Here is a 23,007-nt window from a genome sequence, read left to right as displayed (position 1 = left end):
ACGTCTACTATATTATACTTTATATATATTTATTATAATAATAGTAAGATAAATCTTAAACTTTAGAACTAAGCTATTTATAAGCTTTTATACTTATATAGTTATATCTATATTTATAGTATTCTATATTACTAAGTAAAGCTACCTTAGTTATAAGTTTCTTTTTAGTATCTTTTACCTTATTTATATTAGTCTTCTACCTCTACTAATAACTATACTATACTTTCTATAATAATATTAAGTAATAGAAGTTAAGTCTAGGTTAGTTCTCTTACTACTACGTAAGTAAGTGTATTTTTATTAGTTTTTACCTTAGAAATATTAATAATATAAGTAATACTAGTCTTGCTTATTTATAGATACATTAGAATAGTTACTATTTATAGCACTATAGTTATAGTAAGAGGTTATATCTAAGTGTTACCTTACGTCTACTTAGATAACTAAACTATAGTCTTTTCTTTATCTTTATATAAAAGTACTTTATTATCTAAATTATACTTATCTTTGCTATATTCTAGCCTCTCTTTATAAGAATATACTAAACTCTAGATATATTAAGACTTAACTAAGTTATATCTAAGTAGTATATACTTATATTCTTATTACTAGAGTTAGAGTTATTCTAGAAAGCTATAACTAAATTAGGCTTTAGTTAATTAAGAGCTAAGCTCTTAAACTTAGCGTTTAACTTTTATTCTATATTAGAGTAGATATAAAATTAGGCTTAGTTAGATTCTATAATACTAGTCTTATAAGACTATATTATATCTAGTGTATTCTTAATATAGTGTTACTTAGATAAAGAAAATATAACTAAGTATAATCTATTACTTTAATAATTCTAAGTAGTAGATAACGCGTAAGAAGTTAAAAAATATATACTATCTTATATAGCTAATCTACCTTAACTAAGCTAAAATAAGTTTTATACTTAAGCTAAAGTAGTAAAAAGCTACGTAAGTACTATCTAGAAATAAAACTAATTAGAGAGAGGCTAGTTAGAGTTTAGTTAAAACTAAGCTTAATTCTAAAATATAAAGATAGATATAAGTAATAGAAGTAGTTCTATAACTTAACTAGTAGTAGTTAGAATAGAGAAGGTAGAGCTATAAACTAACTAATATAGCGTAAACATCTAGAATATACTTAGTCTTAACTTTATAAACCTAGTATTATATTCTTAAGTAGAGGTAAAATTATAGTTTAGTAAATACTACTAGTTTTCTAATACTAGTAGTATAGTTATAACTAGATTATAACTAAGTTATAACTAAGTTATAACTAAGTTCTAACTTAGTTATAACTAAACCTTAAGATAACACTAGCACGCTTATCTATATATTAAGAAATACACTAAATATATATACTAAATATATATACTACTATATAGGCTACTAAGACTACTAGTTAAAACTTAGATAACTTTAGTATATACTTTAAGAAGTACCTATCTCTAGCTATATAAATAGTAGTAGCTCTTAGACTTATACCTTATTAGCTATAAAATATATACTTTACTATATATATATATATATTATAAGAGGCTTAAATATAGTCTAGACTAAGTTATTCTACTATAGTATAAGATTAGGTAAAGTAGATAGGTTCTAAGATCTATCTAAAACTAGTCTAGTAAAGTATAGACACTAGTAGTAGAGCTATTTTTAAAATTTTTAAAAATAGCTTTATACACTTTACTTAGCTTTTATCTAAAAATAGCTAATCTAAATATAAAGAATAGCTAAGCTATAGTGTTACTTTAAGACCTCTACCTAGATATAAGTACTAGTGTTATAGATATAGCGTAGAATATTACTAATAGTAATATAACTACTAATATTATAGTTATATAGCTACTTAAGTAGTTTTCTAGTTAGACGCTAACTAACTTAACTAATCTAAAGTAGAGCTATAAAGCTATAATACTACTATAGAAATATAATTTACTATAGCTCTATTAGTTTATAGCACTACCTCTAGTAGTAGATATAACTCTTAATAATAATATAAAGCTATAGATAGACTTAGCTCTCTAACTTATCTACGTAGAATAGCTATAGGCTACTATCTTATAGAATATTAAGTATATATTTATCTTATTTAGTAAGGTAGGCTATATATAACTACGTAAGAATATTACTAAGTATAAGTAATATAGTAAAGTAGTAGAGTATAAGCTAAGCCTTACTATTAGTAAGGTAGAGAATTCTAACGCGCGTCTTATTCTCTACAGCGCCTAAGGCTTTATTATTAGTAACTATTAAAAAGTAGCTAAAAGCGTATACTATAATAGTATTATTAGTAAATTAATATTTTACTAATAGTATAAGTAAGCTAAGAAGCTTAACGTTAAATAGAATAGACTAGCACTAACTAATAGTAGACTTACTACTATTCTATAGCTCTACTACTATAATAAGATTACTAATATAGCTATCTTATATAAGTTTCTAGTATACTACTATCTTTTTTTAACTAAGAAGTTTTAGTCTAAGTAGAGGCGTAACTTCTTCTATACTATCTAGATTATAAAGTATCTAGAGGTAGGCGTAACCTTTCTTATACACTTATAGTATATATTTCTAGACTAATATAAATCTATACTATTACTAACCTACTTATAGGTATATCTAGAAAGTATTAAATAATAAGTTTTAAGATTATACTTAGCTACGCTAAGAATATATAGCGCGCCTATACACTATATACTAGATAAGATAAGTAAGTAACTATAATAGAGCTAGAAAGTATAGTAGCCTACTAACGTAAAGCTACTACTTATCTACGCTTTACTTAAGAATATATATAACTAGACTTTTACCTAATAGTTAGACTCTAATAACTAAGAGATAAGTAACTTAATAAAAGTTATTCTTAATCTAAGTAATAAGATCTAGATATAGTTAGTTCTACGTTTAGCTTATACTAGTATATAAAGTAGTAATAAATAGTAAGATATATAGTATTAAAAAAGAAAGTAGCTTTTTTAATATAACTTTACTTATTTTTACTATATAATACTTACTAAAAGTATAGAAAAGAAAAGAGGCTAAAAGCTAGTAAATTAAATACTTATAGATAATATAAAGCTATTAGTAGATTATAAAAGTAAAAAATAAGTAGAATTAAACTTATAAAAAAAAGTTTAGCTACTATTTTTAGAGAAAAATAGTAGTAAGTAGCTATAGCTACTTATTAATAGAGTAAAAAATAAGTAATAAGCTTCTAATTCTCTCTAAAGGTTATAAATATTAATTTATACTTATAGGTAGAGAGCCTTTTATTATTTAGAAAGCTTTATTATAAGTAGAGTAAAGAAAGATATATAAAAGAGTATATACGCTATTAGTAACTTTTAAAAATAGCTAATAGAAGAAGAAGATAAGTAATAGAGAATAAGTAAATTATATACTAGTAAATAGTAAGTCTTATACCTACTATACTTAGACACTTATAAAGTTCTTAGAGATATAATACTTCTTTTTTTAGTAGAGTATCTTCTTATATATAAGTTATATAAAATATAGAAGTTATAGTTAGCTTATTATTTCTAAGTTACTTCTAAGTTATTATAGTACTATAAAATAGTAATACTAAACTATAAGCTTTAAATTCTATATATATAGTAATAAGTTAAAAAAGAAAGTATATAAAGTATACTATAGTATCTTTATTACTTCTATAATATATATATAATTATACTACTTATACTTTTTTCTTTTATAATAGTAATTATTTTTATAATTATTTACTTTAATATTTATACTTACTTAGTTTACTTACTAATTTTATATTTTACTAGTAAACTTATTATAAAAATACTTAGTATTTATTAGTAACTTTACTTATTACTCTTAGCTTAAAGAATATAAAATATAAAGTTATACTTACTTTTTTTAAGTACTTAAATAAGTATATATAATACTTATTTATTAAATATACTACTTACTTATATAAAGATAACTTTAGTAGCTAGAGTTTTTTTTTTAGCTAAGAAATTAGCTATATAAAGCTTACTCTTTTACTTTTAATAATATACTTATATACTTACTTTAGTAAAAGCTACTTTTATAAGCTAAATTAGCTTTTATAGTAATATTAAATAATATATAAAAACTAATATTATTTTTATATTTTATAGTTTATAAGTTTTAATATAGTATAAAGTTTAAGCTACTTAAGCTATCTTAAGATAGTAGAAACTAGTATATAAAAGGTAATATTACTTAGTATAAAAACTAGAATTAAGTAATAAATTATATTTTAGAATAAATTTAACGTATTTAATTATATAGAGCTAAAGCTAGGCGCTTATAACGTATTAGTGGTATAGAAGTCGGCAGAGACTTCTGAGGTGTACCCGGAGGACGAAAGAGGAAGGAGCAGTCAGTGTCTTCACTTTCACCGACGGTAAGCAGATCTGAAAATGGAATGTGTTGCAACGCTCAGCGGGGAGCGTGAAGACACTAAACAAAGCCTACAACAGCAAAGCATAAAGCATGTATAGCCCCAGAGTATACTCAAAGTGAAATAGAGAAATCTCACGACCATCACTCCCCCATCCACCCCCGAACAACCTCCCACGCATGCTCCCCATCCTCCCGAGTCCTATACACCGCCCTCACCCCTTTCGATCGCAGCGCCTTGATAGCCGACGCCCTAAACACGAACCCCTCATCTTCCTTCTCCACATCCTCCGCCCAACGCCAAAACTCCCTGTTCACCTCCATCTCAACGAAGCTCAAGCTCGGGAAAAGGTATCTGTCATACATCTTGTACAACGCGCCGCTCACAAACACACAGTCTGTCATGAGATCGTACCAGGTATGCAGTAAATGCAGTCGCTTGAGCGAGGCAGGAAGTAAATCCTTCAGCCTACCCCATGAGTAGCGGCCGAAGACGACACTAGCGTCTACACACAAATTCTCCAGCTTGTGCAAGTCAGCCAGTGACGCGGGGATCCAATTCGGAGCCACACGTCTATCTACAGCCCCCGTGTTATACAGCGCCAGATGCCTTAGCGTCTCCCGATGTTTCCTTAGCGCATCAACAACGACGCCGAAATGGATGCTCGTCGGCCTATCGAACTTCGTCCACAGCTGAAACCTATGGTTATGATTCCGCGCCATGTGATAAGCAAAATGTGACAGCGACTTGCAGCATCGTATCACCAGACTCAAGACGTCGACGTGGAGGTAGCCGCCGCGCAGAGTGAGATGGCGGACGGTGGATGTGTGGTCGGGGAATAAGTTGGCGTCCCAGTGCCAGTTACAACGGGACTGGAGTTCCCGGAGGTTCCAGACTTCTAGTTGGTGTAGGTTGGGTAGTTGGAGGAGCTTTGCGATGCGGTCGATGTCTATGTGGGGGGTTCGTATGGTGACGTTTTTGAGGAGGTTGTAGTTTGTTGGTGTCTTCAAGAGCGGGGAGGGTAGAAAGGGGATTTCCCATGGTCGCGTGGTAACCATGATGGAGAGCTCTGGGAGTTTGAGTTTGCGGTAGTGGCCTTCTACAGCGTACTTCAGGGTATGTATGTTTGGTGTGTGGAGATATAGCAGTGCGCATGCTGCAGCTCCGAAGTGAACATCCGGAGCTTGCAGTAGCCGTTTCACAACGGGATCTGTAGTTAAACCTTGCAAGTCTTCGAGAGTTACTGGAGGGGTGTTGGGGTCATCGCTGTTTAATATCGCTATTCGGTACTTCTGGTTCCGATATCCATTCCAGACTGCATTTAGCTTGAGCGAGCGCACCAGGGCGGCGAGAGAGGGATGGCTGAGGAGGGTTCGTATGAGAAGGACGGGGTTGAAGTCGGCACCGGCATGAATGTTGGCGTAAAGCGCTTCCGTCGCGGTTGGGTTGAGAGGCTTGACTAGACAGAGCTTGCAGAGTATCTTCTTGGAATTCGTATCGGTGACTGCAGCGAAGTCGGCGATTTTCAGAAGCAGTTCTGGTGGTAGATCCCCGATACCCTTGGGTGAGTGCCCAGTAGTTACCTGTAGTGTGTCATCATCGTGGGTTTGTGTTGAACTCATGACTGCCAAGGATTTGGTATTGGCCAGATGCTAACGATGTGGAAGATTGGCGAGTGTAACTTTCAGGGTTGTACCAGCAGTAAAGGCCATGGAGGAACCTTCAAAATTGTGTTAAATGAACAGCAAGCGGGCGACTGCAATAGTGAACGTAAGCTGATGCCATTGTGTGAAGCTTTCCGACCGCAGCGGATGTGAAAGCCGAGTAATTGCAGAAGACCAGTACGCGTATATTGCTGATAGTGAATGCAAAGGAAATGGGGTATCGTATGCTCCTTCACCCAAACGCCAGTAAATGCAAGAGTAGTGTCGTGAGGCGTCAATCAATCCGTGGGCGTGCAATCAATCCGAGTCATATCCCACCAACGCCCCAAGCAAGGCTGGCTTCTTCGTCGGCACCGCGGTGACCGTCTCCTCCTCCTGTTGACGTGATGTTGACGGGGGCGCGACTGCATCCTTCGTTTCAGCCTCTCTCTTCCTCTTCAATATGCCGAGATTGACTCTCGGTGTCGGCGAGGCCTCCTTGTTGAGGAACGGATCAACCACAGCTCTCGTGTTACCCACAAGTGTCTGCTGCAACCCCAGCCTCGACTTCTCTTTCGCAACGTCCGCCTTGAGCTTCTTCGTCTTCCTCGCAGACTCCCCATCCTTCACATCCCCCACTTCCGCCTCCCCAAACAGCGGCTTCCACGCCAAACCCTCCAACGAACCCCCCTCACCCACATCCTTAGCGCCAAACTCCACAAGCCCAGCCCTCATCCTATCCGCCTCCGTCTCATCCACAATATCCATCCCCAAACTAAACTTCTCCTGCATCCCCTCCTTATGCCTATCCTCCTTCCTCCACACCTTCCTCTTCCCACGGAACACTTCCCTCAACTTCGCATTGACATCATACGGATCCCGCCAAACCTCCGCTTGATCATACAACTCCTCCACCCTTTCTCTATTCTTCTTCTCGATCCCTTTATCCTCCATTTTCCCTTCTAGATTCGCAAAAGCATCCTCCCTCCTCTTCTGCCTCTCCTCCTCTGTCAGGAACTTCAGGTCGCCATCCGCTGTATCGTCCTTGACGGTAGTTCCATAGTCGCGCCGTCGCGCCCCCTCAACGACTACGTATTCGCTGTTTTGTGGATCGGTTCGGATTTCCCACCACCCGCCGCACGCGCTGTGCTTCATGCGGAAACTCCATATTGGGGTGGTGTGGTAGTTTCCTACTTTCTTCTTTTCGGCGTTGAAGCGGACGCCTTGGCCGATGATGGCGGGCGGGGTGCAGTGGTTGCACCATACGGCGAAGGGGAGTTCGAAGCGGACGGTTAGGATGCCTTGGGTGATCTTGTTGGCGCGTTTGCCGAGCGGGTGGGAGGAGTTGTTGAAGCTGGGTGGGTTCGAGGCGTCGGGCGGGTAGTACCGCCCCATGTTGAAGCCCTGCATCGTGGCGGGTGGGGGAGGGAGGTTTGCGCAACGTGCGCTCGTTCGTGGTGGTGGTGAGGTTTATTGCGGGAGTGACGGTCGCGAACTTTGGCCGCGGGAGTGGATGACGTAAGCATAGCCTTGCTATCATCATGCTATCCATCCATGGTTGACTTTGTCGCGATTGTCATGCGCCGGGGCTCTTTCACTGGAAGACGCGGCGTGACGTCATGGACTTCTACATGTGCGTCTTGCTAGCCCTTCATGCACATGCATCAAACTTCCTGACTTGGAAGGTCAATTAAGGTTGCTGTTGATTGCGGCACTAAAAGGCTTGTCTCACAGTTATCCCGCGACGCCTATCTCCGAGCACTGATAACATCGTATGTACAATCGCAAATCATCACATACAGAAACTCCAATGAGTAGAAATGGAAGAATATTCGTCATCATATTGTTCGGATGCTCGGTCTATGCTAGCCTTGCGTCCAAACGCCGTGGAACCTCAGGTTATGTTGCCTCAATGGCGACAGCTTTTCGTCAATACAGATATCCGGCTCCTCCTCTTCCTCCTCGTGGGCTGATCATGCGTGGTTTAATCGGCCATTTAAGCCTCGTCGGTGATGAGCTTAGTGATCTTGCCGATAGCGATCGTCTGACCCTGGTCACGGAGGGTGAAACGTCCCAGCTGTGGGTAGTCCTCGAATCGCTCAACACAGATGTTTCCGGCTGTACCGGTGATTTGCAAGCGCGCGATGATGCTCATGCCCTTGGTAGCGAAACCCGGTGCCTTCTTCGATTTCCGTCCAGTGCCCTTCTCCAGCTTGTGCAACAAAGCGGTAATGGTAACCTCTTCTTGTGCGGCGTGGACGTGGAGCACGCAGTTGAATCCGGCTGTCAGGATAGACTTGATGTCGAGCAGTACGACCTGAGCCTCGAACTGGGAGACGCAGTGGACGGGGCGCTTTGGTGAGCACAGCACGTATCCCTAAACATCAAAGTTAGCAAGTCATCAAAGAACAGCATCCGGGCTATCTTACAGGCAGAATGTCTTCCTCTTCAACACCCCGAAGCCTCACACGGATCTGGTCACCGCAGGTCGCGCCTGGGATTTCCTCTTCTTGTTCACCGTACAAAGCGGAGATGTGGATGGTTTGCCGGTTGGGCATCATGAGGTACCTAAATTCCGTCAGTACAAAGCAGATCAAATCTTGTAACACTAGGACTTACTTCTGTTCCTTCTTGATGATACCAGACTCGATCTTGCCCTCAATCATGGTACCCATGTCCTTGTACTTGGCGGCGATGGGCATCATGAAAGGCGCGTTGAGCTTACGCTCGAGCGCTTGCATGTTGTCTAGGTATTCGAGCAGTGATGGGCCGTCGTACCAGGGAGCCAGATCCTTGGGCACACGGGTCTTGATACCTGTGAATGTTTGCGCGCTGACTGGCATCATGCTGATGTCTGTCTTGGGGTTGTACCCGAGACCCTTCAAGAACATGACCACCTTGCTGGTGCACTCCTTGAAACGGTCCTCTGACCACTCAACAGTAGGGTCGTCCATCTTGTTGACGACGATGAGGATCTTGTTGACACCCTGTGTCTTGGCCAACATGGCGTGCTCTCGGGTTTGTCCACCCTTCTCGAAACCGGTCTCGTATTCTCCCTTACGTCCAGAGATGACGAGAATACCAACATCGGCTTGCGAGGCACCACTGATCATGTTCGGTACGTATGTCTTGTGGCCTGGCGCGTCCAGGATGGAGTATCGTCGCTTCTCCGTCTCGAAGAAACCTCGGCCGACTTCGATGGTCTTACCCTGCTGTCGCTCTTCCTTGTTCAGGTCAAGCGCCCACGAGATGTACCAGGTTTCACGACCAGCGTCCTTGGCTTCCTTCTTGTACTTGTCGAGTGTACGCTCGTCGACCATGCCGGTGGAAATGAGAATACTTCCGCCGAGGGTGGACTTCCCTGCGTCAACGTGACCCAAAAAGATGATGTTGACGTGCTCTTTTCCGTAAATCTCGGCAAGGGTGGCCTCATCAACGACTTCGTCCATCTCCTTCTCGACATCCTGTGCCTTGGCCTTCTCGGCAGCCTTCTCCTTCGGTGTCGGGCTGTTGCGGCCCGAGGAAGGTGTTGGTGAGGTCCTGCCAGAGCCTCCAGACGCCGGGGTGGGCTCTCCAGTCTTCTCAATGGCCTTTGCAGCGGTGACCTTAGTGCCGGCCTCAGCGGTGCCCTTCTCTTTGTCTGCCTTCTCTTTTGCGGCCGATGGGGCGGCAGGTGTGCCCAGACTCAGGACCTTTGTGCCGCCTGCCTTCTCGACCTTTGGGGTTGTGGTGTCGCCTCCGATGGAGAGGACCTTTGCCTTGGGCGCGCTGTCGCCACCAATCGAGAGAACCTTTGCCTTGGGCGCCTCCTTCTTGGCCTCGGCGGGCGCGGCACCCTCTGAGCCAGCCATATCGGTGTCGCCCCGCTTCGCTATCCGTACGGGAGCCTGGCCTTGCTGCGCCTGCTGGGGCTGGAAGTTTTGTTGCTGGGGGTATTGCTGTCCGTAGTTGGGGTATCCTCCTTGCTGGCCGCCGTATTGCTGCCCGTATTGCGGGTAACCTTGCTGCTGTTGGTAGCCACCGTATTGCTGGCCACCGTATTGGTTGTACCCGCCATATTGCTGCTGGCCGTACTGGTTGTAGCCCTGGTAGCCTCCGTAGGCTTGGCCGGGGACGAATGTGCTGGCGCCGGGCGTGAATGTCTGGGCGCCTGGTGTGAAGGTGGGCGTGTTGTTGAGGTTCATGCCCTGCGCCTGCTGCGCGAGGCGCTCCTCCTCTTGCTCCCAGCTGTCGGCCATGGTGACGTCGGTCTCGCGGGGATGGGTCGTGTCGTCGGGGTGGTGTAGTGCGACGGCGTGCGAATTTTGTGCGGTCGAGTCGCTCGTAAATTGGAGAATGCGTGAAGTCGACCCGCGGCCAGGGAGCGACTATCAGGTATATAAGCGGGCGGGTGTCGAGTGTCGTCGGCGAAAAGTGAAAATGTGCCGGGTCGCTGCTGCCCACGCAGGATTTGGCGGGGTTGCTTTGGGTGGCTGTGTGGGGCTGACTCAACGCCTCGCTGCCTAACATTGGCCAGGGCGCCCAGCAACAAAGGCACTCACCAGCCTCAAACATTCACTTTGTCGTCACTTGCCGCACTTAATCCCGGTTGCGTTCCCCGGCAACCTGATATCTGACCTCATGGTTCCTCTCTCCCAACCACTTCATCAACCGCCCCTTCCTCACATACAAGGGTGAAGCCCAACCCATAGGGCAAGATGGAGGCAATCTTAGCAAAGGTATGACATGCTTTGACTCCCAACACGTCATAACTGACAGGGAGTCATCTTCTCGTATTCTTGGATTACGCTGACATGTGATAGGTCACCCAGCAGGCTATGAGCTATGCTATCCGAAGCGGCATAGCAATCACTAGCCACTATGCGCTCAAGCAATGCGGCCGACTGATGAAGACGGTCGATGGTCGAGAAAAGCAGGAACTCGCTACTCTGCAGTTGAGACTCGACTCCAAGATCAAAATTATCTCACCAGCAATCGACATGATCGAACTGATTGCGGCACGCGGAAACACCTCGCTTGAGTCCGCAGTGGGTCTTACCAAATCTCTTCGGTGGGACATCCAGACCTTAGGGAGTCGTGTCGAGAAGGCTGTCGCTGAAGAGCAACTTGCGAGAAGAGGCAGCTCTAAAGCAAAATCACGCGACCAAAACGATGTTGAACTCAAGATCATCATCGAAGAGATGAAGAGGTTGCTGGAGCGGATTGAAGACGCGGTGCCGCTGATAAATTTGGCAATCACCACATCTGGTACCAGTCTCTCAACTACGCTCCCAGCTACTGTATCGCCATCACGGCTTCTACAGGCGAGCACCTTTCTCACTTCGGGCGACATGCAATATTGCGCATCGAAGCCTAGGGCTCAGCAAATTGGTCCCACCTTCACACTCTCCATGTACATGTTGTTCGCTGGATACGCGCATCGAGCTCATGAAGAAGACGTGCGAGAGACGACATGGAAGGAGGTCATGCACAAGGCGCGTGTTACACTGATGCGAGTTCCGCTGGACAATGTCTATGACTATCCGACGCCCTTTGGGCAGGACAGTCGACGCGCTAACGAGGCTAAACACCCTCACATCCCATCCGACAGCGTACTGCAAGAGTTCGCTTACCAGCTACTCATTGTTGAAGACTTGGATGACGGCCGTATGCATGAGTTTGAAGATGGCGAACCCCAACCGGGACCATATGATGGCGTCGAGCAAGCGGGCGTTCGTGAGATCATTCCAATACATGAAGTGTCCAAGATCTTCTACGCCGATACAGGCAAGATCTTGAATATTGGTTCCGACAACGAGAGCAACAACCCCATCTTGCTGCTCAAGCGTGACGTCAATGCAGCGCCGCCTCGACGCATGATGGAACGCGATGCCGAGGAGCCCGGCTATGAGTCGGACGACTCACATACCGTTGCTGATGATGAAGACCCCGAGCAAACAGAGTTGGAAGAACAACTGCGACGCGAATCGACACCACACCTCGAAGAGCCCACCCCGCAAGAGACCGCTCCGCAAGAGCCCGAGCAGCCTACATACCCCTGGCGACTACCCCCCACGCTCGATCTCGAATGGATGGCATTCGAAGTATACACCGAAGACCCCACCACTGACTCCGAGATCGACGAAACAGAGGACCTCACTGAAGACGTTTCTCCACCATCCCCAGCAGCCACACCCACACCACCCGACTTCCTCGGCCGCTTCTCCAACCTCAATCTCCGACCTAGCACACCTACCTCCCCACAACCGAATTTCAGCAACCAGATGATTCCCTCGCCGCAAAAGGCTTCTGCGCCGACTCCACAATATCAGCAACAAGCCCCAACGTCTCTCCCTGCTATCAAGACTTCACTCTCGCTTCTGGAGATGCTCATACGCTTGACTGCGCTCCAGCAATTCCAACAATCCTCCCATCTTGCTATCCCAGATGAGTTCCTCAACTTCTTCCTCTCGGATAGCAGTACGGTGGGTGCTGGTGGCGATGCTGAGCTACGGCGAAGGGTGAGGAGAGAAGCGAGGATGCGAGTAGGATTTGATCCATACGACGAGAGTCCGATCAAGAGGAGAGGAGAAGAATACCTAGAGCACGAGCTACACGAAGGGCATGACCAAGTCCACGACCACGATCGCGACGGCTGGACAGATACGCCCACGGCCAACGACGGCAGAGGCTACGACTACGATAGCTATCCTATCGGTCAGCGCGGTTCCTCACCATACTCGCGGTCGCGGGGTAGTACACCTGGTACACCGACCGTCCGCTCAAATTCTTCCACCGAGGTCTCGCACACCGCACGGCATAGTCTGGGTAACGTCTCCTCGCCAAGTCCTCTCCTAAGACGAGCAACGACACAACCGGGTCAACACCTCAACCAAATGAAACAGCCCAACTTCTCGCGGAGACAGACTGGTGAGACTGCGGTACCGCGTACGGGTAGTGCGCCGCCTGATACCCCGCCTAGTAGTGTGGCTAAGCCGGGTTAGAAAGTACTCGCAGTTGACGAGACTACGATTACGATGAGAGAAGAATGTCATGAGGAGGGGGCGTGCAGATTGTCAATAGTCCCATGTCCATTTTGTGTTTAGAGCAGAAAGAGCGAGCGAGCGATTTCAAGCATCAGAATGGCGTTCTAGATACCACTTGGCTTTTGTTCCCAGGATACAATTTCAATTATTATGAATTAGCGTAGCATAGCGAGCGAGCACTCATCATCAAATCTTCAATACAACAGTAGGTAGTAAAAATGTTCCACATAAATTTAATATCCTAGCCACCCATCGTTCCTCCCAACCTCATACCCATCATATCCATCAAACAACATACAACAAATAACCAAAACACAAAATCCCATCGCGCCGAAAACACCACACATCATTCATATTCATATTCACATATCCATCCCCATCTCATCTCCACCGCCTACTCCTCCAATCCCTACCCCTCCAACCATCCCATCCCACCCCCTACTCCCATCCTACTCCCAGTCCTCCTCCTCATCACTCTCCTCCGTCACAACCTTCTTCTTCCCATCCTTCCCATCCTTGCCATCCTGCGGACTCCCCGGCGCCCTCGTCGTCGTCCCAGAAACAAGATCATAACTCGCGTCGCTATCAGCCACGCTCTTCTCATCGTTTGATCGGCGGGGTTGCGCGGGTGCTGGTTTAGCGTCGTCTGTGGGTTTGAGGGTTTTGACGGAGGCGGCGAGGTCGGTTGGGGGTTTGGTTGTGGTTGTGCTGGTTGCGGGGAGGGGCTTTGTGGTTGTGGTGGAGGGAGCGGCGGTGGTGGATTTAGTTGTGGGTTTGGTAACGGTAGCGTTGTCGTCGGAGTCGTCGTCGGAGTCGTCTTCTTCGGAGGAATCGTCTTCGTCGTCATCTTCTTCTTCGTCTTCGTCATCGTCGTCTTCTTCCTCTGAGTCTTCGTCCCAGGCTACTTCTTCGTCGGCGGCGGGTGTTGATGCTGTTGGCACAGGTTAGCGTTACATCCCTTTCCGGGGGTAGTAGATCCAACTCACCCTTAAGCAACTCCTTCCTCCTCTGCTCCTCACTCTCAATAACATGGCGCAAGAAATAATATCTGCACCAAAACACCTTATACTCCACCTTCTCCGGCACACACTTCTCCATCGCACTCCTCAACTCCTCATGCTTCTCCAAATCCTTCGCAATGGCTTCCGTCTTCTTCTCCACATCAAAGCCCGCCTTCCAGTTCTCCCACTCCGGACTCGCGGGGTCTTTGAGGAAGGAATCGAGCGTCGAGTGGATAACGTGGAGTTGGGCGTCGAAGCGCGTGGCGTGAACGACTTTCTTGCCGCTGCTGTCTTTGGATTCGAAAAGCACGTCGCCGTCTTTAGCGGCTTGCGAACCGGCTTCGGGAGGCGCGATGGTGACGGCGTCGCGGAGGAAGTTGCGGATGTTGCTGCCGAATTTGAGGAGCGCTTCGTCTGCGGCGTCTTCGGCTTTTTCTACGTCTTTGAGGCGTTTTGCGGCTTCGGAGCGGAAGCGCGATAGTATGCCTTCTGCCTCCTTTACAATGTCTGCGGTGAGGGATTCGGGTCGGTCGGGGTGGGCTTCTGTGTCTTCGGTCGCTTTCTCGGTGGAAGCGTCTTGGGGGGTGGACGCGGATCTGGAGCTCGAGGCGTCGCCGGGTTGGAGGGAGATCTTGCGCGCGTGGCTGATGATGTTGGATACGCTGGCGGAGGCATTCTTGACCTGTGGCGCATACTGCTTGCTTGCGTTGTCGTAGTATTGCTCGCCCTACACCGCACATGGTCAGAAAGGGTAGCTTGGATCCCACACGCCGGTCTTACCTGCTTCCTCACATTCCCCAGAAATCCTCCTAGACGCGCCGCCCACGGGCTGCTTGATATAGCTTTGTAAGCATCCTGGAACTCGGCGTTGAAGTTGTTGGTCGTCTCCTGGTGGGTGTTATCTCCGCCGGCGGACTGCTTGGTGGGGTCCTGCGGGTAGCTCTCCTCCTGGATGTGATCGTAGGCGGAATCCATAGCTACGACTGTCCAGAAGGGAGGCAAGGTGTAGGGGAGGTTGGGTAGAGGGCGGGGGCTAAGGATGCTGTTGTGGTCGTGAGACACAGGCTGGTTGGGTCAATCAAGGGTGCAGGTCAAATGCGGGCGGGGCCATGCATGAAGCTCCGCAATTGCCGCTAGCAGTTGGGCGGACATCACCAGCTCAGGCACGCTCGCGTTACACAAACAATGGTCAAGACTATTGACGCGACGATATTGAATTCATTTTGAGTCTGAACTTCTTCTTCCGATATGCTCAAAGGTGGTCATCACACCGGCCTAATGGCGTCGCCACTCGCTGCTGGTGTGCGCGCTCGCTGCTCGGTGTCTGTTGTGTGCATCCATAGATTCCCGTCCATGCAGTGGTCATCCACATCATCCATAACACTTCGACTGCCTCAGCTGGCTTGGTATCGCTGCTCCTCTTTCCCCCCTCTCCGCTTCACCTCTTCTTCTTGCCAACCACCGTCGTGAAGCCATCTTCATCGATCTCAGGCTCAGGCTTAGCCGCCTTCGGTTTCGCAGGCACAAGCGCAGGCGCATCATCCATATCGACATCCTCATCCTCATCCGTCTCCTCATCCACACTATCCCCCTCAAAGTCCTGATTCGTCTCCTTAACATTAACACTCCCAGTCGCAACCTCCTTGCCCTTCCTATCTTCCCACTTCTTCTGTAGCGCATCCACCATCGCTGTGTTGCCCTCGCCAATCTCCTTCCGTATCGCCATGATTTCGCGCGCAACGGCGACTTCGGTCTCGTCTTCTACGCGCACGCCGAACTCGTCCTCGAGGACTTGTAGTAGGACCACTTCCACATCTTCTTGGTCTGTGAGGGGCTCTGCGGCGAAGAGTTCGGAAATTTGGCCTGCGAGCCAGTCGCGCTTATCGGAGGAGTCGGGGCCGCCCCATTGGTTTTGGACAGCGACGGTGAGGTTGTTCCAGTTGAAGAGCGCGTGCCAGATTCCGAGGTCGAACTTGTCCTGGTGTTGTTCTAGGCAAACGTTAGAAAATGGATGGGTAAATCGGCGCGACTACTTGCCTGCGATTGGGCCGAATGCTGAAGTCATTTCGGGTTGTGTTGCTGAGAGATTCGCTGAGCGGCGTGGGTTTGCGTGACGAAATATCGATAATTTTGCCCGTTATCGATAGCGCCCCGCCATTATTTCATCACGCACACGTGAAGACGCGACATCGCGTTCCGCCACAGTCAATGCAGTTGATTAGCGTCGCATTTGCTTTTTGCAGGTGAATCCGCATCTCCGACGTGATGCGTCTGATATTGGGTGTGGTCTCACGATTTCCTCACCAACCACTCCAGTTCCTTCGCCTGTTCGTCCGTCACAATCTGCTTGAACTTGTCCATCGTGAGGAAATCATGATCCGAGAACTCAAAGCCGGGTATCACGGTCTAAGAAATCGCGTTAGTCAGACGTATGCGGTCACTATTCATGGGTGAAAGCACATACCTCACTAATCAGCAATCTCTCCCCTTCCGCTCCGTCAAGCAAGAGACTCGCCTTGTATTTCCCACCCTCAACAATCCATACACTCTTCTCTCCCTTCGTGACATCAGTCCCAACCACGAACGTTTCGATGCGCTTCTTAGTGCCGGGCTCGTCGGCGTGGATGAGGACGTAACGACCTCGACCTGAGATGAGGGTGTGTACCTATACACAGGATTCAGTGTCAGTAATTCACTACTACTATTGCATGCATTTCATGTTTTGAACAATAGGGTCTTTACATACCGTCCTCCCCTTATTCCGATGAAAGTGTCCCTGAGGATTCACTGCACTCAACATGTAGTATATACTCGTGCTCGCGTTTCTGATTGCATTGTCACCTGACATGGGCTTCTCCGCCGTATTCTTCACATCCTCTTCTTCATCGCCGCCGTTCTTCGCTAAGAAAGGATTGGGAATGGTGAGAGGATTGCGATCGATTTCCGCATAGTAGCCGCCTTCGACGTGTACCTGGAGGTTGAGGGCTGAGATGATGGCTCGGGTGTTGGCGGGTTCGGTGCCGGAGGGGTTGGGGGTGTAAATTTGGGTTATTTTCTCTGGAGAGGTGGAGGTGCGTGACATGTTGTGCTAGCTGATAGGCTGTTCCGCCGGTTTGAGCGCTGGTGGGATGGGATGCGTGAGGCTGTTGGTGTTGGTGATCGATGACGTTATCGCCGCTAGTCGCTGATAAGATGGGCAGGAAGTCGCGCTACAAACCTCAGACGGCATCGACGCGTCCACGTCGCTCACTTCCAACACCCCAACATCGCGCGACGGCATCCGACTCCAGCGCAAGATCTGACACCAATGAGATGGCGCACTCTTCGACGGTGGCGTTCACTGCACCCGAAGCCAACGGCATGTATGCACTTCGGTGTACAAGCCCTTCTGATCCAATCATCGAATGCTACATCGGATGAGTACAGCCTTGGTTAATTTGCGACGACATACTTTCCCTATGCATGCTATCGGATGGTGGGTGGACGGCCAATGATGTCGAGGTAGGCCCCCGCATGCATGCTTCATGCGGCACAGTCGCTGGAAGGCTGTATTGCATCTTGTTCCTCCCTCCCAATTCGCCTTACTTCATACTCGCCTTCCATACCTTCCGCAATAATGGGGTGTTGCAATTTGTTCAGATTTTCCCGTCGAAAGGATCGAGAGAAGCCCAGGACATCGGCACTACAAGTCGCTGTGGCCACCAGTGACGACTTCCAGGAGAAGCGGAGCGAGGAGGGGCCGAAAACCTCCTCCACGACGGATGTACAGTCAACGAGCACCAGCACCCCAGAACTGGTAGCGGAAAGCTTACCCGGACGTCTATGGAACCTGGCATACGACCAGCTCAAATCAAAGGATCCGAAATTGATCGAACACTATGAGGGCATCCTATCAAGCCAAATTGATGGACAAGAGCTTAAGGCCGTGGACCTCAATACACAGATCAACAAGATCAGCCTAGAGCAGCCAAGATCACTGCAGATGCGACAGCTCGTTGCCTCTGGATTGCTCAGGACGGAGAAAGCAGCTGCGACTAACGAAGCAGTCGCGCAAGGCCTGCAGGTATTCAATGTCGTCAAGGATAGCGTCGCAACAGCTACCAGAGCTTCTCCAGAAGCCTCCATAGCTTGGGTACCGATCTGCCTTGCTCTTGATGTATGGCTGGCGAACTTTGATGATGCAAGCACATGGCTGATGCATGTCAGATACTCATGAATCCACTCACCCAACAGTCTTCTAATAGAGATGGAATCGCTTACGTCGTATCGAGGATGGATTGGTACTGGCATCTAGCTGATCTTCTCCTAGAGAGAAACCAAGAAGCCCGACGATCGCAGCCGCTGCAAGAACAACTCGAGAAGAATCTCGTCGACCTTTACACTCGTCTTCTGGCATACCAGATCAAAAGTATCATTACATACCATCGCAAACGTGGCACTGTTTTTGCAAGAGACCTTGTCAAGTGGGATGATTGGGAAGGTGAGCTGGCTGCGATCAAGGAGATGGAAGAATCGATACGCCAAGATGCAGCTCAGTTCAACACGCATGAAATCCGCAACCAACTCCAAACTATTACGGAGAAAGCTGAGTCACAGGACATCAGCCTGCATAACATTGTGACGAGTATCCAGGAACAAACGGCGCACTCCCTGGCGTATACGAAGAGTGCCGACGACAATAAGTGTCTCCAACACCTGTTCCTGACGAACCCCAGCCACGATAAAGAACGGCTCGAAAATGCAAAAGGGGGATTACTGGATGGTTCTTTTCGATGGATACTTGACAACGCGGATTATCGGCGTTGGCGGAATGACCGTGAGGAGCGATTACTGTGGGTTGAAGGGTGGGTCGATCGCGCTTCCTATTGCCATTTGGTAAGGGACCCGTGCTAATACTGTTCAGTTCACCCGGTCAAGGCAAAACCATGCTCATGTGCGGCATCATTGACGCACTCGAACAAACCGTGGCGGCGGGTGATCTCATATCTTACTTCTTCTGCCAGACATCAGAACCGCGCAACAACAACGCAACGGCAGTCTTACGGGGTCTCATCCATCATCTGATTGGTCAACAGCCGTCACTTGTACGCTATGTACGACTTGAGTATGATCGCGTGGGCGAAAAGTTATTTAACGACGCAAACACATGGACGGCTCTATCCAAGATCATTACCAGTATGCTGGATGACACATATATACGGCAAGGGAATATCTACCTCATCATAGACGCTATGGACGAATGCATCGACCCGGACGATCGTAGAAGACTCTTGGAACTGATTGTACAGATTTCAAGAAGTTTATCACACACCAAGTGGATAATATCCTCACGCGGTTGGAACGATATTCGCGATGTGCTTACTGAGCATCCTCAAATGCTTCATCTTGGACTCGATCCCAAATCCGAAGCTATTCTTGATGCTGTCAATACCTACATCGAATACAAAGTCGAGGCGTTGGCTACTAAAAAGAGACTGGATCTATCGGATGCCGTCATCATCCGCGGCTACTTGATCGAAAACGCCGGAGGGACATTCTTGTGGGTAGCGTTGGTCTGCAAAACGTTGGAGAGCTCGATTGGCATTGTCTACAAAACGGCCATGCAAGCCTTCCCTCCTGGGCTGAAAGAGCTATATAAAAGGATGCTCCAGCAAATCGAGAGTATGAACGGCATTGAAGTAAAAATTCACAAGCTCGTTCTCGGCGTAGTGTTAACCGCGAAGAGACCTCTCCGCGTTACGGAACTACCACTATTCGTAGAAGAGCTGGATGATATTACAGACAAAGTGGCAGCGATAGAAGAGATCGTCCTGGGCTGTGGATCATTTCTTTATCTGCAGAACGGCACAGTCCACTGCGTTCATCAGTCGGCCAAAGACTACTTGCTGAATGAGGGCAACAAAACTGTCATTGGAGACAGTCAAGGCGACTTCTATATTCGTGTTCTTAACAGGATATCTGGGATGCTTCACAAGCTCATTAAGGAAGACGAACGTATGGAGGAGCTGCACATCCGTTCCACTGGCCAGAATTTATGGGGTTCGGATGGTTGTTCTGGCGAAACACGGGAGATACTTCAGCATGTCACCCACTACGCGTCTTGTGTTAGAGACACTGACCTCAAATTCTACATAGTTGAAGAGGGAACAGTTTTCCAAGACTTCTTCCATTATTTCTATACCCGAAGACCTAGCGAGTGGCGCGATAAGGCGCGCGCTGAATGGGCGGCACAACACCAGATCCAGAATGGATGAAGCAACAACTCATGCCATGCGATAGAGGAGTTCTCAATCCGATAACACTTCAACGTATTGGAGATCGGCCGCTAGCTGAGGGAGTGCCGATAAGACAACAGAATTTACTCGATCTAAACCGGAGAGTTGAAACTCGAACACAGTGATGGCAGTAACGCACGAGATAAGGGCAGCAACAGTTACAGCAAGGGTTCTGGTAGCAACGTTAAGATTGTATGGACTGTCAGCGGACCGGAGTTGGTGCGACACACTGCAAATCTCGGACCGCGAACCAGAGGCTGTGGCAAAAATACATAGCTAAACAGGCGTTTTAATCACATCGAACAATGATGGCTGCCTAGATATATGTATGTCATACAGATGCTTCGCCTTTTTCTAGTACTTAGCCTGAGTAGATCGTGCTTCCATGGATTGCGACGTCTATGACCTAGTCCACGCCGAATCATGTTGTTCATCCATCACTAGAGATGCATCATCTGCATATTCGAAGTCCAATGCATCCCACGCCATAACTTGTCATAGGTTCCTCAATTTAGTCGAGCCAATGTTTCACGACAGACGTAGTAGCTGATACGCAGATGGCTGTCACACAGCAAACTCCACTCAAAAGCTCGGCTGACCCAGGATAAAACCAGAATGAATCAACCTCCTCTTCTACTTCATCGTCCGCATTGTCGGCCACGTCTTCGTTGTTTTTGTAAGCCGCCAGATCAGCGCATTTGACCGGACAGAGCACTTCAACACTTCTACACAAGCACCCTAGAGAATGTCACCAACTACAGTACCAATGCGAGACCAAGAGGAAGCTATAAATACGGACCGTCAATCGTGTCAACCCTCCCCTGACAACGAGCTCGACACATCTGCCCAGTCCAACAAACAACCCGAATTGATCGCCAACGAGGAACAATCTGAAGTCGAGCGTCAGGAACCTCACGAGCTGGACAATAAATCAAGCGGTGAACAAGCACCCAAGCGGAGACCTGGACCACTGAGCGAGGAGCAAAGGCTGGCTGTGAGGAGTCGTCAGGCCAAGATAACGTGCACCCGTTGCCGTGAGAGGAAGATCCGTTGCAGTGGTGATCCCGGTGATGGCTCTGGGTGCAGATACTGTGCGAGATCTGGCGTTGGGGAAACGGAATGCCGGTTTGGGGTTGTGGGGTCAAAAGCTGTAACGAAAGTGAAGGGTTATAATCATACTTTGATGGCTTGGAAGGGCCTTGGGGTAGGGTAAAGTAGCCGCCACGGATAGCTCTTAAGATATTTTGCTAACTTCTTACTAGTATGTAGTTGCCTTGCTATGCTCTAGCTAAGGCGATCCTAAGATATCTTGTTAGGCTTGCTAACAGCTTGATGGAGGAGGACCGGTATATCAATCTTGGGTTCCGCGATGAGGGACTAATATTGCTATACATTGTTCATGCTGGAAGAGATTGAACTGTCAACTGGGCGTTTCTGATCCTCTCCTACATCTAGCGCATCTCACGTCTCTTCTCTTCTCTAATTGTCTTGACTATAATCACTCTTCTCATGACCTGCTTGCTACATTTCCTGATTCTCGTCTCCAGCCAAAGAAGCTTCCTCCTCAATCTCTTCTTGACCTTGAGTATCAGTGTCGTTCGACGCCCCTGCAGAAGCCACTCCATGAGCAGAGTCAGACGGCTCCCCTTCATCCTGCGCCAAATCCCTGAAGTAATCAAGAGCAAACTTAACATCGCTAATCGAAAGCGCCTTGTAGCCATCTTTACGCATCGGTCTGTCGGCACAGTGTCCCTTGATAATCTTCCACGCATCATCTTTCCGTTGCATTCGAGTTATCTTGGCTAGCTCGTAGAGCAGCTGCAAGACCTCACCGTTTCCATTAGTTCCATAGCTTTTCAACTCCCGACTTCGAATTGGTATCTTGTTATGTCTTTGGAGCATGTTAACTGGGATAAGATCCCTGCAGTCTTGTACTTGCCAGTAGTGGTTGATCCAGAGGTTCCACTTTCTGTACTTGTCTTTTTGGCTATCCGTGGGAAGTATGGCAGCTGGAAGGGCAGCGGGGTCGTCATCTTGCTGATTGGCGATCGCGTCGGTTGTGTTTAGTGAGGCAGTTGCTGCAGAGGTCTTCCCGGGCTTGATGGCGTCGTCTGCGTCGTCTGTGTCATCAACCGGATCGACTACCTCGTCACCATCAGTTGCAAGCCCGTTGGAGCCTGCTTCTGCACAAATTAGCTCTTTTGCAACTTCGAACACAGTATGCGACATAAACATACCTTCATCGTCCGCATGTGTGTCAGGCATCTTATGCTTTCCCTTGTTGTATCTCCGATCTCGAACATATGATATGTCGCTCAGCTGTATCTCTGCTGACGAGCTGTCCTTTATCCTCTTCATTTTGCTCTCTACCAGTAGATCGTAGACGTCGTTCCCGTTTTCGATACCTGGCATTTCGTCGGCGAGGTCACCCAAGGCCCGCAGGATTTCGATAGGCCACCACTGAAGGTCTTTCGGGTAGCGCATGGTTAGAGGAATGCACGCAGTGCCTTCGGTGGTGGTTTCATACTGAGATGTTATCTTCGTCGCGAGAATTATTCGCTCTTCACGATCGGGATGGTCCTTTGGTAGATACATGGTGATATCGACAGTGAAATGAGGATCTTAAGACTGACAGGAGAGCATTCCTACTACT

General features: G+C 47.1%; 7 protein-coding genes across 7 annotated transcripts; 2 read left to right on the top strand and 5 right to left on the bottom strand.

Annotated features, from left to right (window-relative positions):
* Window positions 1–5,082: 5,082 nt before the first annotated feature.
* J4E87_010623 (uncharacterized protein) lies at window positions 5,083–7,463 on the bottom strand (the record flags this gene model as incomplete). Its single annotated transcript, XM_049382195.1, has 3 exons — window positions 5,083–5,109; window positions 5,175–5,993; window positions 6,393–7,463. 3 exons carry the CDS (start codon window positions 7,461–7,463, stop codon window positions 5,083–5,085), a joined length of 1,917 nt encoding a protein of 638 aa, XP_049228103.1.
* A 586-nt stretch (window positions 7,464–8,049) lies between these two features.
* J4E87_010622 (uncharacterized protein) lies at window positions 8,050–10,291 on the bottom strand (the record flags this gene model as incomplete). Its single annotated transcript, XM_049382194.1, has 3 exons — window positions 8,050–8,430; window positions 8,483–8,621; window positions 8,673–10,291. The coding sequence occupies 3 exons, from the start codon at window positions 10,289–10,291 to the stop codon at window positions 8,050–8,052; spliced, it is 2,139 nt and encodes a 712-aa protein (XP_049228102.1).
* Window positions 10,292–10,750: 459 nt separating this feature from the next.
* Window positions 10,751–13,036, top strand: J4E87_010621 (uncharacterized protein; the record flags this gene model as incomplete). The annotated part of the gene is made up of 2 exons (XM_049382193.1): window positions 10,751–10,771; window positions 10,856–13,036. 2 exons carry the CDS (start codon window positions 10,751–10,753, stop codon window positions 13,034–13,036), a joined length of 2,202 nt encoding a protein of 733 aa, XP_049228101.1.
* A 491-nt stretch (window positions 13,037–13,527) lies between these two features.
* Window positions 13,528–15,054, bottom strand: J4E87_010620 (uncharacterized protein; the record flags this gene model as incomplete). The annotated part of the gene is made up of 3 exons (XM_049382192.1): window positions 13,528–14,009; window positions 14,065–14,806; window positions 14,860–15,054. The coding sequence occupies 3 exons, from the start codon at window positions 15,052–15,054 to the stop codon at window positions 13,528–13,530; spliced, it is 1,419 nt and encodes a 472-aa protein (XP_049228100.1).
* Window positions 15,055–15,517: 463 nt separating this feature from the next.
* On the bottom strand, window positions 15,518–17,161 carry J4E87_010619 (uncharacterized protein; the record flags this gene model as incomplete). The annotated part of the gene is made up of 4 exons (XM_049382191.1): window positions 15,518–16,057; window positions 16,384–16,485; window positions 16,544–16,744; window positions 16,826–17,161. The coding sequence occupies 4 exons, from the start codon at window positions 17,159–17,161 to the stop codon at window positions 15,518–15,520; spliced, it is 1,179 nt and encodes a 392-aa protein (XP_049228099.1).
* A 534-nt stretch (window positions 17,162–17,695) lies between these two features.
* J4E87_010618 (uncharacterized protein) lies at window positions 17,696–20,333 on the top strand (the record flags this gene model as incomplete). The annotated part of the gene is made up of 3 exons (XM_049382190.1): window positions 17,696–18,235; window positions 18,286–18,923; window positions 18,983–20,333. The coding sequence occupies 3 exons, from the start codon at window positions 17,696–17,698 to the stop codon at window positions 20,331–20,333; spliced, it is 2,529 nt and encodes an 842-aa protein (XP_049228098.1).
* Window positions 20,334–21,875: 1,542 nt separating this feature from the next.
* Window positions 21,876–22,838, bottom strand: J4E87_010617 (uncharacterized protein; the record flags this gene model as incomplete). Its single annotated transcript, XM_049382189.1, has 2 exons — window positions 21,876–22,537; window positions 22,592–22,838. 2 exons carry the CDS (start codon window positions 22,836–22,838, stop codon window positions 21,876–21,878), a joined length of 909 nt encoding a protein of 302 aa, XP_049228097.1.
* Window positions 22,839–23,007: the final 169 nt, after the last annotated feature.

The sequence above is a fragment of the Alternaria ethzedia genome (assembly GCF_023757985.1).
Source record: "Alternaria ethzedia strain BMP 0044 chromosome Unknown scaffold_52, whole genome shotgun sequence".
In the NCBI taxonomy this organism is placed as follows: Eukaryota; Fungi; Ascomycota; class Dothideomycetes; order Pleosporales; family Pleosporaceae; genus Alternaria; species Alternaria ethzedia.
Note: the sequence above shows the minus strand (reverse complement) of the source record. Positions and strands in the feature narration are given on the sequence as shown.